Source organism: Parambassis ranga, chromosome 2 (assembly GCF_900634625.1).
Source record: "Parambassis ranga chromosome 2, fParRan2.1, whole genome shotgun sequence".
Lineage (NCBI taxonomy): Eukaryota > Metazoa > Chordata > Actinopteri > Ambassidae > Parambassis > Parambassis ranga.
This window is the reverse complement of record NC_041023.1, coordinates 28,828,230-28,839,146: the sequence shown is the minus strand read 5'-3', so window position 1 is coordinate 28,839,146 and position 10,917 is coordinate 28,828,230. Positions and strand designations below refer to the sequence as shown.

The 10,917-nt window shown below is 41.7% G+C and overlaps 2 protein-coding genes across 2 annotated transcripts; one reads left to right on the top strand and one right to left on the bottom strand.

Annotated features, from left to right (window-relative positions):
* The first annotated feature begins 1,522 nt into the window (after window positions 1-1,522).
* LOC114444475 (hyaluronidase-5-like) lies at window positions 1,523-6,968 on the top strand. The gene is made up of 8 exons (XM_028419069.1): window positions 1,523-1,543; window positions 4,358-4,504; window positions 4,740-4,906; window positions 4,986-5,154; window positions 5,226-5,444; window positions 5,526-5,684; window positions 6,094-6,183; window positions 6,621-6,968. Exons 1-8 carry the CDS (start codon window positions 1,523-1,525, stop codon window positions 6,966-6,968), a joined length of 1,320 nt encoding a protein of 439 aa, XP_028274870.1.
* A 2,673-nt stretch (window positions 6,969-9,641) lies between these two features.
* Window positions 9,642-10,661, bottom strand: tmem229a (transmembrane protein 229A). Its single transcript, XM_028419057.1, has one exon. It carries the CDS (start codon window positions 10,659-10,661, stop codon window positions 9,642-9,644), a length of 1,020 nt encoding a protein of 339 aa, XP_028274858.1.
* Window positions 10,662-10,917: the final 256 nt, after the last annotated feature.

Sequence of the window (10,917 nt, the reverse complement as noted above, 5' to 3'; positions counted from 1 at the left end):
TGAAGGAACACTCCCTGTGTTAGCTTACTGAATCCTCATTATCAATCAACCGTTTGCCTCATGGGTGTAAAAAATAAGCTTATTTCAGAGTTACAAAAATATCTTTGGGACATTACATCACTAGGTAAACAGAAGTGATAGTGTTCCAGTAAAGGATTGGTACTGCACTTAATACAGTGTGCCATAGATTAGGCAGTTATACATGAAAACACTTATGGCCACATACAGACTTTGTTCTTGTTCTAATCCCTATTTGTGCTTTCAGTTAAAATGCCTGTTCTTCTTCACATGCTGTTTACTTCCATGCTCTTCCACTTGGTTACGGCCTGACTCCCTGCTCTTCCACCAGAGTCTTGCCTAACCTGTCAAACCTGACTGACAGGTAGAGGAACACCTGAGGAAACTCAGCTCTACTCCACCTAGGCCCAGTTTAGTAAGCGTTACAAATGACTAGTTCTGATCCCTATGCAGTGACTGGTGTTTTTGAGTCAGAAAGAGGAGTGGAAAAGAAAGTAAAGTATTTACTGGAGATCGTTTGGGGTTTCATGATGATGGTTGATGGTGACTACAAAACCCCCAATGCAAAGATAACCCTCTACTTTCTTACTTAACTGTAAATTAAAGAGAACTTCGATGGCTTCGGTTCCTTTTGATGCCTGAAACTTCTTTTTTTAATTCAATGTAAAATGCCCAAATTTTCCCATCATGTGAGTGTGTCATTATGTGAGTAAGGGATAAACTCTGCATCCATTTACATGCTGAGAGAGACACAGATACACTATTCACAAAATTTTAGTGACAGCTAATAGTTGGTATGTGCAATGACAGGAGTGAACTGAGAACAGACACTGCTGCTTGTGTAAGACACCTAACTGACATTTCTGAGTAATGCTAGCAAGAATGTGTGAGGTGTGAGCATGAGGTGTCTTCTCAGCATATCCATATGGGTTTGCAGTGGTGGTTTTTGTGTGGATAGTAACTGTTAATACTCTGTGTGTTTTGGGGGTTATTTGTACCTGGTGACAGCACAGCACGTCTGGGGCTTCCCTCACAACATTCATTTGACCCACTTTTCACAGCATAAAGAGGTTATGAGAGAACAAGGGGAAGACAACATGAATATTGTATTTTGGATTCTAGAGAAAGACATTCCCTGCAGCCCTCTTCATGAATATTTAATGCATTTGGCCTTTCCACATGTCAATGTACATTTTTGGGAATATCACGTCAGAGTCAGTGAAACAAACACTTTACAAAAAAGACAGGTATTGTGGTGTGCCACATTTTGCTTTGTTAATAAAAGAACAACACATACACACGTACTGAGTTACAGAAAAAAGTTACTAAGAAAATGCCAATTGACTAAATAGCCACAGAAATCTTGGCTGCTTTAAATATACTGTTACACATTATGATGTTTATATGCCTTTTATCTGGGGAAAAAACTCTCTGTCAATGCCATACTGATAAAATAGCATGAATCTGAACTTTTTATGGCATCATTAATATGCAAATCCACAAGATGGCAGCAATGAACCACAAGGTATATCACTGATGTGGCACATACAAAATAAGATTACACCTGCCATTACAAGGCATTCAAAGCTATTTTATTAGGCTACATACAGAGATGAATCACAAAGAATCATGTGAGACATGAGGTCCCATGTCCCAATGTGTGCTGCACAGCAGTGTCATTGTTTAGGACGAAAAAAAAGCAGCTAATGCAGCATTAGCAGAACTGTATGTACTATAGGGCTCATTGGCTGGGACTTCCTTTGAAACAGTGTGCTGTTCTTTGGCAATAACCAGCCTTGGATGCCTTGGATTGAGGACATCTTCCACATTAGCTTGCTTCATTTCATGACAAGGGGTAGTTGTATTTCTTCTGTTTTCCAGTGTGTAACCCACACCTCACACCTGAAATCTGTCACAGTCAAGGATGACAGTAAGAGATGAAGACAGGGAAACCTGCATGTGATATTAGTTCATGAATACAACAAACACACATTCTGGACAGTGTTGAATGGACTGCATTTAAGTTGTTAATTAATCCTAGTTAAAGTGCTAATCTAATCTAATCTAATCTAATCTAATCTAATCTAATCTAATCTAATCTAATCTAATCTAATCTAATCTGACCTGATCTAATCTAGCCTTTAATTCTTTGACTTGTTTTACTTACACCTAGTTTTATTTCTAGAATAATCTTGTTGCATCATTGCACACTGTGGTCATGACAAATGACACACAACTACGGTACACACCTTTTTTAAAGCAACAAGTAAGGTCAGTGTCCCAGTGTTTGCACTGTGTCACTGACATGTGAAACCACCACCAAATGGCTGCTTTACTTGTGCCTGACCAGACTCATAAACACATACAGTATATAATAAACAGTTTCTTTATATAATATGAGAGAAAAACTTGGAACACGGAGGAGAAAAGTGCAGTTAATAGTGATGTTTGTGTGTGAGACTGTTTTTTCCATGTTTTGACATTTAAGCTCTCATAGAAAAAAGATGAGCTCTCATTAATATCATCACTACACAACATGCTCCTTTGCCACATGGGTGCCAGACCTTCCTGTCTCCTAAGGATTTTGGTGGCAGACAGATAGCATTAGCATGTTATGCAATGTTTTTGTACAATCAGCTTGTTCAAATCCTTTATGGAGCAGAAAAAGTGGAGCGAAAGTTGATGCGTACACACATTTCCTGTTGATCTGTTGCTTCTCGGTATTGGTGGATGAATTTCAAATCTTTATCCCTTTTTCTGCATTATAGTTATTATTTGTCATCCCATTAAAACCAGCACAGTCCGAGCTACTGACGCCCTGCGGTGCACGCTATATAACCTCACACCCTGGTGTGTCTTCCGCCCTCAGCCCGAGTCAAACTTGGCAGAATGTGATCAAAACAAGATGTTTTTTTAGTGACAAATAACAGACAGCAACATGCTACATACAGCTATGCTTCTCCTCCTCTTCCTTAAGCTCTCCGTCCACGTGCTCTGCCTCCATCATATCCTCCTCATAGGGTCAAGTCAACACATCGTATGCTGGGACAGGACAGCTGAAGGCATGTCAAGGTATTGTGTCTCTTTCTTATGGAAGTCTGTGTGTCAGGTTTGAGCATCTTTATCTTGATTTGAGTCTGAAATGAGGTATGAAATTCCAGGAGATTTGTATGCTGTTACCTGAAAAATATTTGATTTATGCAAGAGTTGACATTTGTTATGGGACTGAATTTCTAGTTGGACTTGACAATTGTCCAAAAACCTGAGGATATTAAGGCAGAAAACTGGAAGACTGTCCATTAAATTAGCCTATATTGGAGTATAGAAATTGCATAAATTCAGACAGGTAGAACAAACGTTTGGATCAATCAGGTAATGACAGTAGTGGTCAAATTTTTATCTTAATAATCTGTTATTAGGGCAGCACACCTCACAGCAAGAAGGCTATGGGTACTTCAGCTTCCTCCCACATACCAAAGATGTGCATGTTAGGTTAACTGGGGACTCTAAGTTAGCCGTAGGTGTTAGTGTGACAGAGAGCAACCTGTGCTCTCTATGAGACTATATTGTGTCATCATGGTAGCCAAAAAATAGTGAAGAAGCTTATTGCAGATAAGAGAAATTTGGGCCAGATTACAATATAACAATTTTGAAGAAGTTTGTAAACGAATCCTGTTTTTCTGTCTCTTCTGATTAGAAGCCAGGTTAGAGGATGGTTTCAGTCACACAGAAGAGCACAAGCTGTGTGCTGCTGCTTCTCATATTCACCCAGTCTTTACTTCCCCCTCTGTCTCTATCTTTGGTCACGTTTGTAACTGTTTCTCTCTGGCCTGCTCTTGCATTAGCTGCCCACAAGACACCAAAAACTCTGATCCTTCCTCTTGGTGACACCAACGAATCAATTTTAGCTATCATTTCCAATGCTACAAAATTGTTACCCTTCAACCAAACAGTTCCCATAACCTATACAAAAATTCAACACTTTGGCAAAAAATCCTCTATGAGTCATTGTAATCTGCTTCATCTTCATCCTGTAAAACATTCAGTTCTTCGCCCCTGCAAACATTTGACTCACTCCCATAAAACTATGACTCCTTCGTTAAACAAAATCCCTCCTCCTTCCAAACTGTCTCTATATCCTGCAAACGTTTATTTTCAACTTGCAAAATCTCAACCTCCTCATTCATCGGCTTCACTACATCCTCTCTTCAGCTCAACCTCTTCATCTGAAAACACTTTACATAAACCTCTGTCTCCAGTCAAACCATCTTCCCTTTCCAAAACATCACCCACACCTCTCGATAATAGCTTGCCTGCACAACCACCAACCTCTTACCAGACTGGACTACCTCTGCCCGACACCACAACCCCGCTGTTTGAGCATCAGCCTTTCTTTGTGACTTGGAACATCCCTGATCTAGTGTGTAACAGGTACAACATCTCACTGGACACATCTGCATTTAAAGGAGTGGCCAACCCAGCTAAGGTAAGCGAGTATTTCAAAGCAACACTGCAGTTCCTTGAATGGCCACTTGAGGCTGGCTCCAAATGTGAGTCAATCCTCCTAGACCTGCATGTTAATATGCCCGCATTTAATAGACAAATAATCATGTTTACAGCCTGGCACAAAAATTGCTTGTGTCCCTTTTGTGAAACACATTTCTTTGAGGTAAATTTCAAAATGTAGGGGTTGGAATAACTTTGTATCATTTCCGCTGCAGGTTCCGGGCCAGTTTTTGTCTTTGTTCTACACAGACCGACTGGGTCTTTACCCACATGTAGACCTCATGAGCGGAGAAGAGTTTTATGGTGGTGTCCCTCAGAGAGGAAACTTGAAAGCCAGTATGAACAAGGCCAGAGCAGATATTGACTACTACATACCATCCAAGTAAGAAGGGTTAGAAAAATCAAATTATTTATTTTAGCTTTGCAGCATTTGCCTTCTTCACCTCCCTCCGTCTTTCCAGGACTACGAGAGGGTTGGCTGTGATCGACTGGGAGGAATGGCGTCCCCTGTGGGAAAGAAACTGGGGGCCTAAGAGAATCTATCAGACTTTGTCAGTGACCTATGCCATGCAGACAAATGGCTCCCTCAGAGTAGAGGAGGCCACAGAAAGGGCCAAGAAACAGTTCCAGGTAACTGTGTGAGGATTCGTTAAAAAAAGTCTGTAAGTCTGTTACGTCCTTCTTTCTTTCCTCCTTTCCAGAATGCAGCCAGGAATTTCATGTCAGGGGTGCTGACCTTAGGCAGAGCCATGAGACCCAACTATCTCTGGGGCTTTTATCTGTTTCCAAACTGTTACAACTATGGCTGGGAGGACCCTGACTACACAGGTCAATGCTCCAAGGAGGTGAGGAGACAGAACGATGAGCTGCTCTGGCTGTGGGAGTCCAGCACTGCTCTTTACCCCTCTGTGTACCTGCAGGTTAGTGACGTCTCTCTTAACAGATGAGCCATCTGTGCTGTTTTTTTTTCCCAAGTAATTTTGTTGCCCCGTTTTTTTCAGGCCTCACTGGCAGACAGTCCCAAAGCTGCCCTGATGGTGAGAAACCGTGTCCAAGAAGCTTTGAGAGTGTCCTCCCTGGCCAGATGGAGCGGCACCGCACCCGTGTTTGTTTACACCCGACCCGTCTTTGTTGATCAGAACAGGCGCTTGCTCAGCCTGGTAGGGAAGAGTCATTTTTATTTAAAAATAGAATAGAATATTTTAGAGCAAGGAGACATCAACTAATCTTTCAAAATTCACTGTTTAAACAGATTATATCTTTTGAAGGAACTCATTATAGGAAGTGACTGCACACTTGAGTAGATTGGATTCAGCTTAGGTTACTTCTTAGATCCCAGTAGTGAAGTGTTTCCAGGCCAGAGGTCCAGTTTTCAGGGGAGTTTGGTTTCTTTGGTGTAACAACAACCTCCTCAGGTGGTAACTCCCGCCTGATGGTGTAATCCTTATCCTCTCCTCTCACCTTGTGTGATGTGTATTTATATCTTACTGTGTATTAAATTGAGCAGTAGCCATTGTCTTTTTATGTGTGCTGAACAAAAAGTGCACATGCTTAACCATTTGTGTCCAGGGGGATTTAGTGAGCACCATCGGGGAGAGTGCGGCAGTGGGAGCATCTGGAGCTGTTCTGTGGGGTGCCAGCGCTGACTATGATGACCAGGTAACATAACACCGCAGACCTCCACTGGACAGCAGAAAGACATGTCAGTGACAGACAAAGACAAACTGTTCAGTTAGATGATACTGGAAGCTGCTCATCTCTGTGACTGACTGACAACACCTGCTGGTTGGTACTGCAACCACATTATTTAACCCACGGCAGGGAAACTAGAATCAGCTTGATGATAGCTGGGTGGTTAATGTCTGCTGTCACCATGTAAATTCAAGTTAATGGATGTTCTTACAATGAAATTTGATTTTGACTTAATACATTCTTATGGAAATACAAAATAGTTTAAAGCTAAAGATTGATACCACTATTGCTTCTGTGATATCATAGTAGAAATGGCAACAGCTTGGCACAAGAAGTTAGCATCAGAAGAAAGGCTCGGTCTTAGCTGAACAGTTATCTACCTTTTTGTGTGGGCTTTTCCTCAGATTTCTTGTAAAGCCCTCTCGTCCTACCTCACCTCCACCCTCAACCCTTATATCACCAACGTCACAGCAGCCGCCCAGCTCTGCAGCGACTTCCTGTGCCGCCGGAATGGCCGCTGTGTCCGAAAAAACTACAAGTCCAATCACTACCTCCACCTGAACCCTGTCAACTTCAGGGTCATTCGTATTCAGAAACGCTATCTTGTTCTAGGAAGGCCAACCTTGGCAGAGCTGAAGACTTTAAGCCGGAGGTTCACCTGTCAGTGCTACAAAGGACTGAACTGCACTCCCAGGACGTACAGAGAACTTGCCAAGGCCCTGATGTTTAGCAAGAAACAAGGGCTGTACTAGAAGCCCTACACTCTGAGCAAAGGTGCATTAGATGATACACAACAGGCCAGTATTACAAAACTAAATGTAACTAACTAACTAAGTGTAATAACTTACAAGTTTAACTAAAAAAACAAAATAGTCAGTTAGTAGGATTAGTAGGATTTAAGCTAACTTTAATGTCAATAGCCAACTGTACAACTGCAACCATGTAACTTTTTACACTGAAAATAGTGCGTGTGTGCAGAAGTGTTTATATGTAGTTACAGTAACTGTTTTAAATATTCTTTAATTTTTCTCAAAAATCATTTTTTTAAAACCAGGTTATTATGGTCACATGAATCAAAAACCTTATGTACTGATTGATCAGGTGGACTCAAGTAATGATTATTCATAAACAACTTTGATTAATATATTCTTATGGATAAATGGTGAGAAATGTAGCTCAATGACCATTCATTTCCATTCAAGGCTGGATTCTGATCAATCAAATTCACTGCCAACAATCACAGGTGCGCAGCTCAGTAAGCATTACATCATATATTTTAAAATCAGTAAACAAATGATCCGTGGTAAAATACAAACACCATGCCATATCAGAGTTGTATTATCCGCCTGGGATGTCCGGTGTTATTCGCAGCAAGCATTTGTATATAATTTGACTGCATATGTAAATACATTTTGCAAAAAAAGAGAGACTGCAACAGTGTTTGGTTCTTGCTTAGTGCCACACAATCCTAAATAGACGAAGCTTAAGTAAAACCAAAATTTTCACTCTAGAAAATGTTAAGCACTGTACATTTTCAGTGAATATTATTACTGCGAATGGGTATCTCACTTCCTTTTTCAATAGGGATTAAACCATGCCAGTACTGATTTAGAGTGCTAATGAGGCTTTATACAGACAAGTTAGTTTACTGTATTGCCATTAAGGTGTGCAGTAGAATTCATTTGGGTATTCAGTCAGAGTCCTCTGGGAAGAAAATGTGTTGGTGTCTGAATGTATCTGTTTGCGTATGCCATAGTGATCACCAAGGTGTCATGGAGGCATTGAAAAGCTAGATATAATGTAGGTTTCACTGGTAACACTTATTCACATAAACTTCAGGTATCATGTTATTAGTACATACAAACACACACTGCAACAACTCCCTGTGTTTAATTCACCATGATAACATGTCAACAAGGAAGAAAATATAGTGGGTACGAGGAAGTGGTATGTGTGGAAATGAGTCTACAGACATCCAAATTACACAACACATGATGCTGAAACATTGTTGTAATATTATGGTAAGATCTATATGTATATATAGACACCTTGGTTTGTGGGCAGAATTCGTTCTGCTAACATGCTTGTAATTTGTATACCAATGTACACATAATGCTGTATTATACAGTTTACGCATGATATGAATAAGGCACGTTGACTGAGACCATGGGAGACAGCGAGAGAGAGAGAGAAGAACCACACACTCAGCTGTAACACTCGACAGACAAACCGTACACACACAACTTGTACTGAGACATCGCTCATTTATCAAGTTGAAATGTACTACAAATCTTAAAAAACACTCACAGACCAAGTTACTCATAATCCAAATGTTTTACTATATTAGACAACAGGTCAGGGTCTTGAGCTATGTAAGCAGACCAGCTCTGTGTGGTAGCTGTGTTACTTCTAGCTAGTGGTGTAGTGGATGGACTCGGTGTGTTTCCATCATTTGTGCTTGTTTTATGGACACTTTTTTATATATATAAGTGAATGAATACCAGTTGTACCATGGTAAAATTGTAGATTTAATTAAAATCGTACAGCACATGCCATTTCATCTTTGTTTAATTTTATTTCAACCTTTCACACTCTCTCTAAGAAGGGTTTGGTCTTTTCTTTAAAAACAAAAGTAGTTCACAACACAAACATAAAGTATGATTTAAAAAAAAAGTACAGTTATCCGGCCATGGAAAATCTTAGGTTTGTACAAATTTACTCCCAGTAAACATCAGTATAGCTGCCAAGTTGGCCACAGTGTAAGGTGGTAAGTATATGTTTACACATTTTTTGTTGTTGACAATTTGAATCAATCACTTCTAAATATTCTAACAATTGATTCTAATAAAATGTATGCCACAAGCATAAGGTAGTGTAATCATCATATCTGACCTCTCATCTACAGACTGAGCAGAGGAGCCCTGCGGACACGTGGTCTTGTTTCTTTGAGCCTGGCTGACTCACAGGAAGGCACTCCAGCAATGTTTGGTTCATGAAAAATTCACAGTAAAATCTCACTTGGCTCCTCCACATCCATTGAGCTACAGGTTCTTATTTTTTTCCATTTGCTACATGTATTACTGGGTTTATCTCAGACATGTGTTATGCAGTATTCAGGGGTCATTTTCACTAAAGTTGAAAATACTGACATTGGAATATTACCGGTAGTTGGAATTTCATGTTTTAACCATGAACCTTTAAGATCTTTGATTTGTTATTTGATCATGCAGGTATGAGCTACAGTTAAAGCATGCGGATGACTGTGATCAGTAAAAAAAGTGGTTATTATTACTGTATTTTACATTACAAAAAAAACAACAAAAAACAAAAACATAACTTGAGCCACAAATATACTTCCTATCAAATCAATTTTAAATAAATATGTGCAGATTTTCCTCATTTGATCACCCAAATCCTTAAAAAAATTATAGTAGTTTTTTCTTCGCTTCCTCCCCACCCCACTCATTTCCGTCTTTGGTGCACTTGATTCTCAGCAGGACGTTGGACAACACGTCCTGGTAGAGACTCAGGCAGACCCATCCAGGCAGGTACAGGAGGGTGATGAGACCCATAAAATTATGTGGATAGTGGGAGTAGTCCCAGGAGCAGGCGTCAAACTGCCTTAGGACCAGACCCCAGGAGAACTCCCAGGTGTAGACGAAGCAGATGTAGAGGGGGAGCCGCCGCCACGTCCCCCACCCCCGGCTGAAGTGCAGATGGATGTAGAGCCTCTCCACTACGAAGCTGCAGCTGCCATACATCAGGAAGGACCACAGGGACGTGTGGCCGCTCAGGGTCCGGTCAGACTTCTCCACCAGGTTGAAGATAGACGTGAAAAGCACCTCGTCCAGGAAGCCGTGCATCCCGAAGAATAAGAAACGCGCAAAACCCGGGAGACCGTGAGGAGGTCTCTGACCGTTAAAGCTGTCCTCCTGTCTGATGTCTCTCTGATATTGCAGCCGCGCCAGTCCTCTGTGGAACACCTGAGAGAAATACAGAGCCAGGATGTAGTGCACTGCCAGCTGCGTCCCAGAGACCACCCTCACCTGCTCCGTCAGAGTGTTGATGTTCCCGATCAGGATCTGCAGCCCGATGTAGATTGAGGGGTAAAAAACAAGATGAAACACCACAGGCCGACCTCTGAAGCAACTCTTCTGTGAGTACATCTTCTCCAGCGCAAAGTGGGCCAGTGAATGCATGACGCACAGATACGGAGAGGAGAAGCCCACCAGTTTAGGGTCCCTGTAATTTAAAACCCCCTGCAAGGATGAGAGCAGGACATCCAGGGTCACGCCGTGCATCCCGTAGAAGTACAGCCGCATCCATCGCGGCAGCTCCCCCAGCGACTCCGCCGCATCCCCGGGCTTCCTGCACGGTTCTTCTTGATGGTGGGCTTTTAGGCCACTGGAGTCCTCGCGAGGACCGTCTCGCCATCGACTGGCCATGATGAGTCAGTCACTCTGTCTGGAGAGAATCAGCTGTCCTCTTCCTACACATCGTTTTCTTCAGTGTTCCGGTGCGGCCGCGCAGTGAAGAGAGCTGCGGCTGCATCTCATGCAACCGTATTGTGGCTGCTGCATTCAAGGACTCTTTCCAGTGAAAGACGCTGACCGATAATCTGTGGGAGTTTCCTGTAAACAAACTAATGTTCTGTTTAGGTTTAGCTGCTCGCATCAAAGCATACTTATCTTTAGTGTTCCT

Bases quoted from the DNA above. Each gene is read 5' to 3' on its own strand.
- tmem229a (XM_028419057.1), bottom strand. From the start codon at position 10,661: ATGGCCAGTCGATGGCGAGACGGTCCTCGCGAGGACTCCAGTGGCCTA.
- LOC114444475 (XM_028419069.1), top strand. From the start codon at position 1,523: ATGGCAGCAATGAACCACAAG. The intron at 5,685-6,093 runs GTAGGGAAGAGT...ATTTGTGTCCAG, and splicing joins ACAGGCGCTTGCTCAGCCTG to GGGGATTTAGTGAGCACCAT. The intron at 6,184-6,620 runs GTAACATAACAC...GCTTTTCCTCAG, and splicing joins GCGCTGACTATGATGACCAG to ATTTCTTGTAAAGCCCTCTC.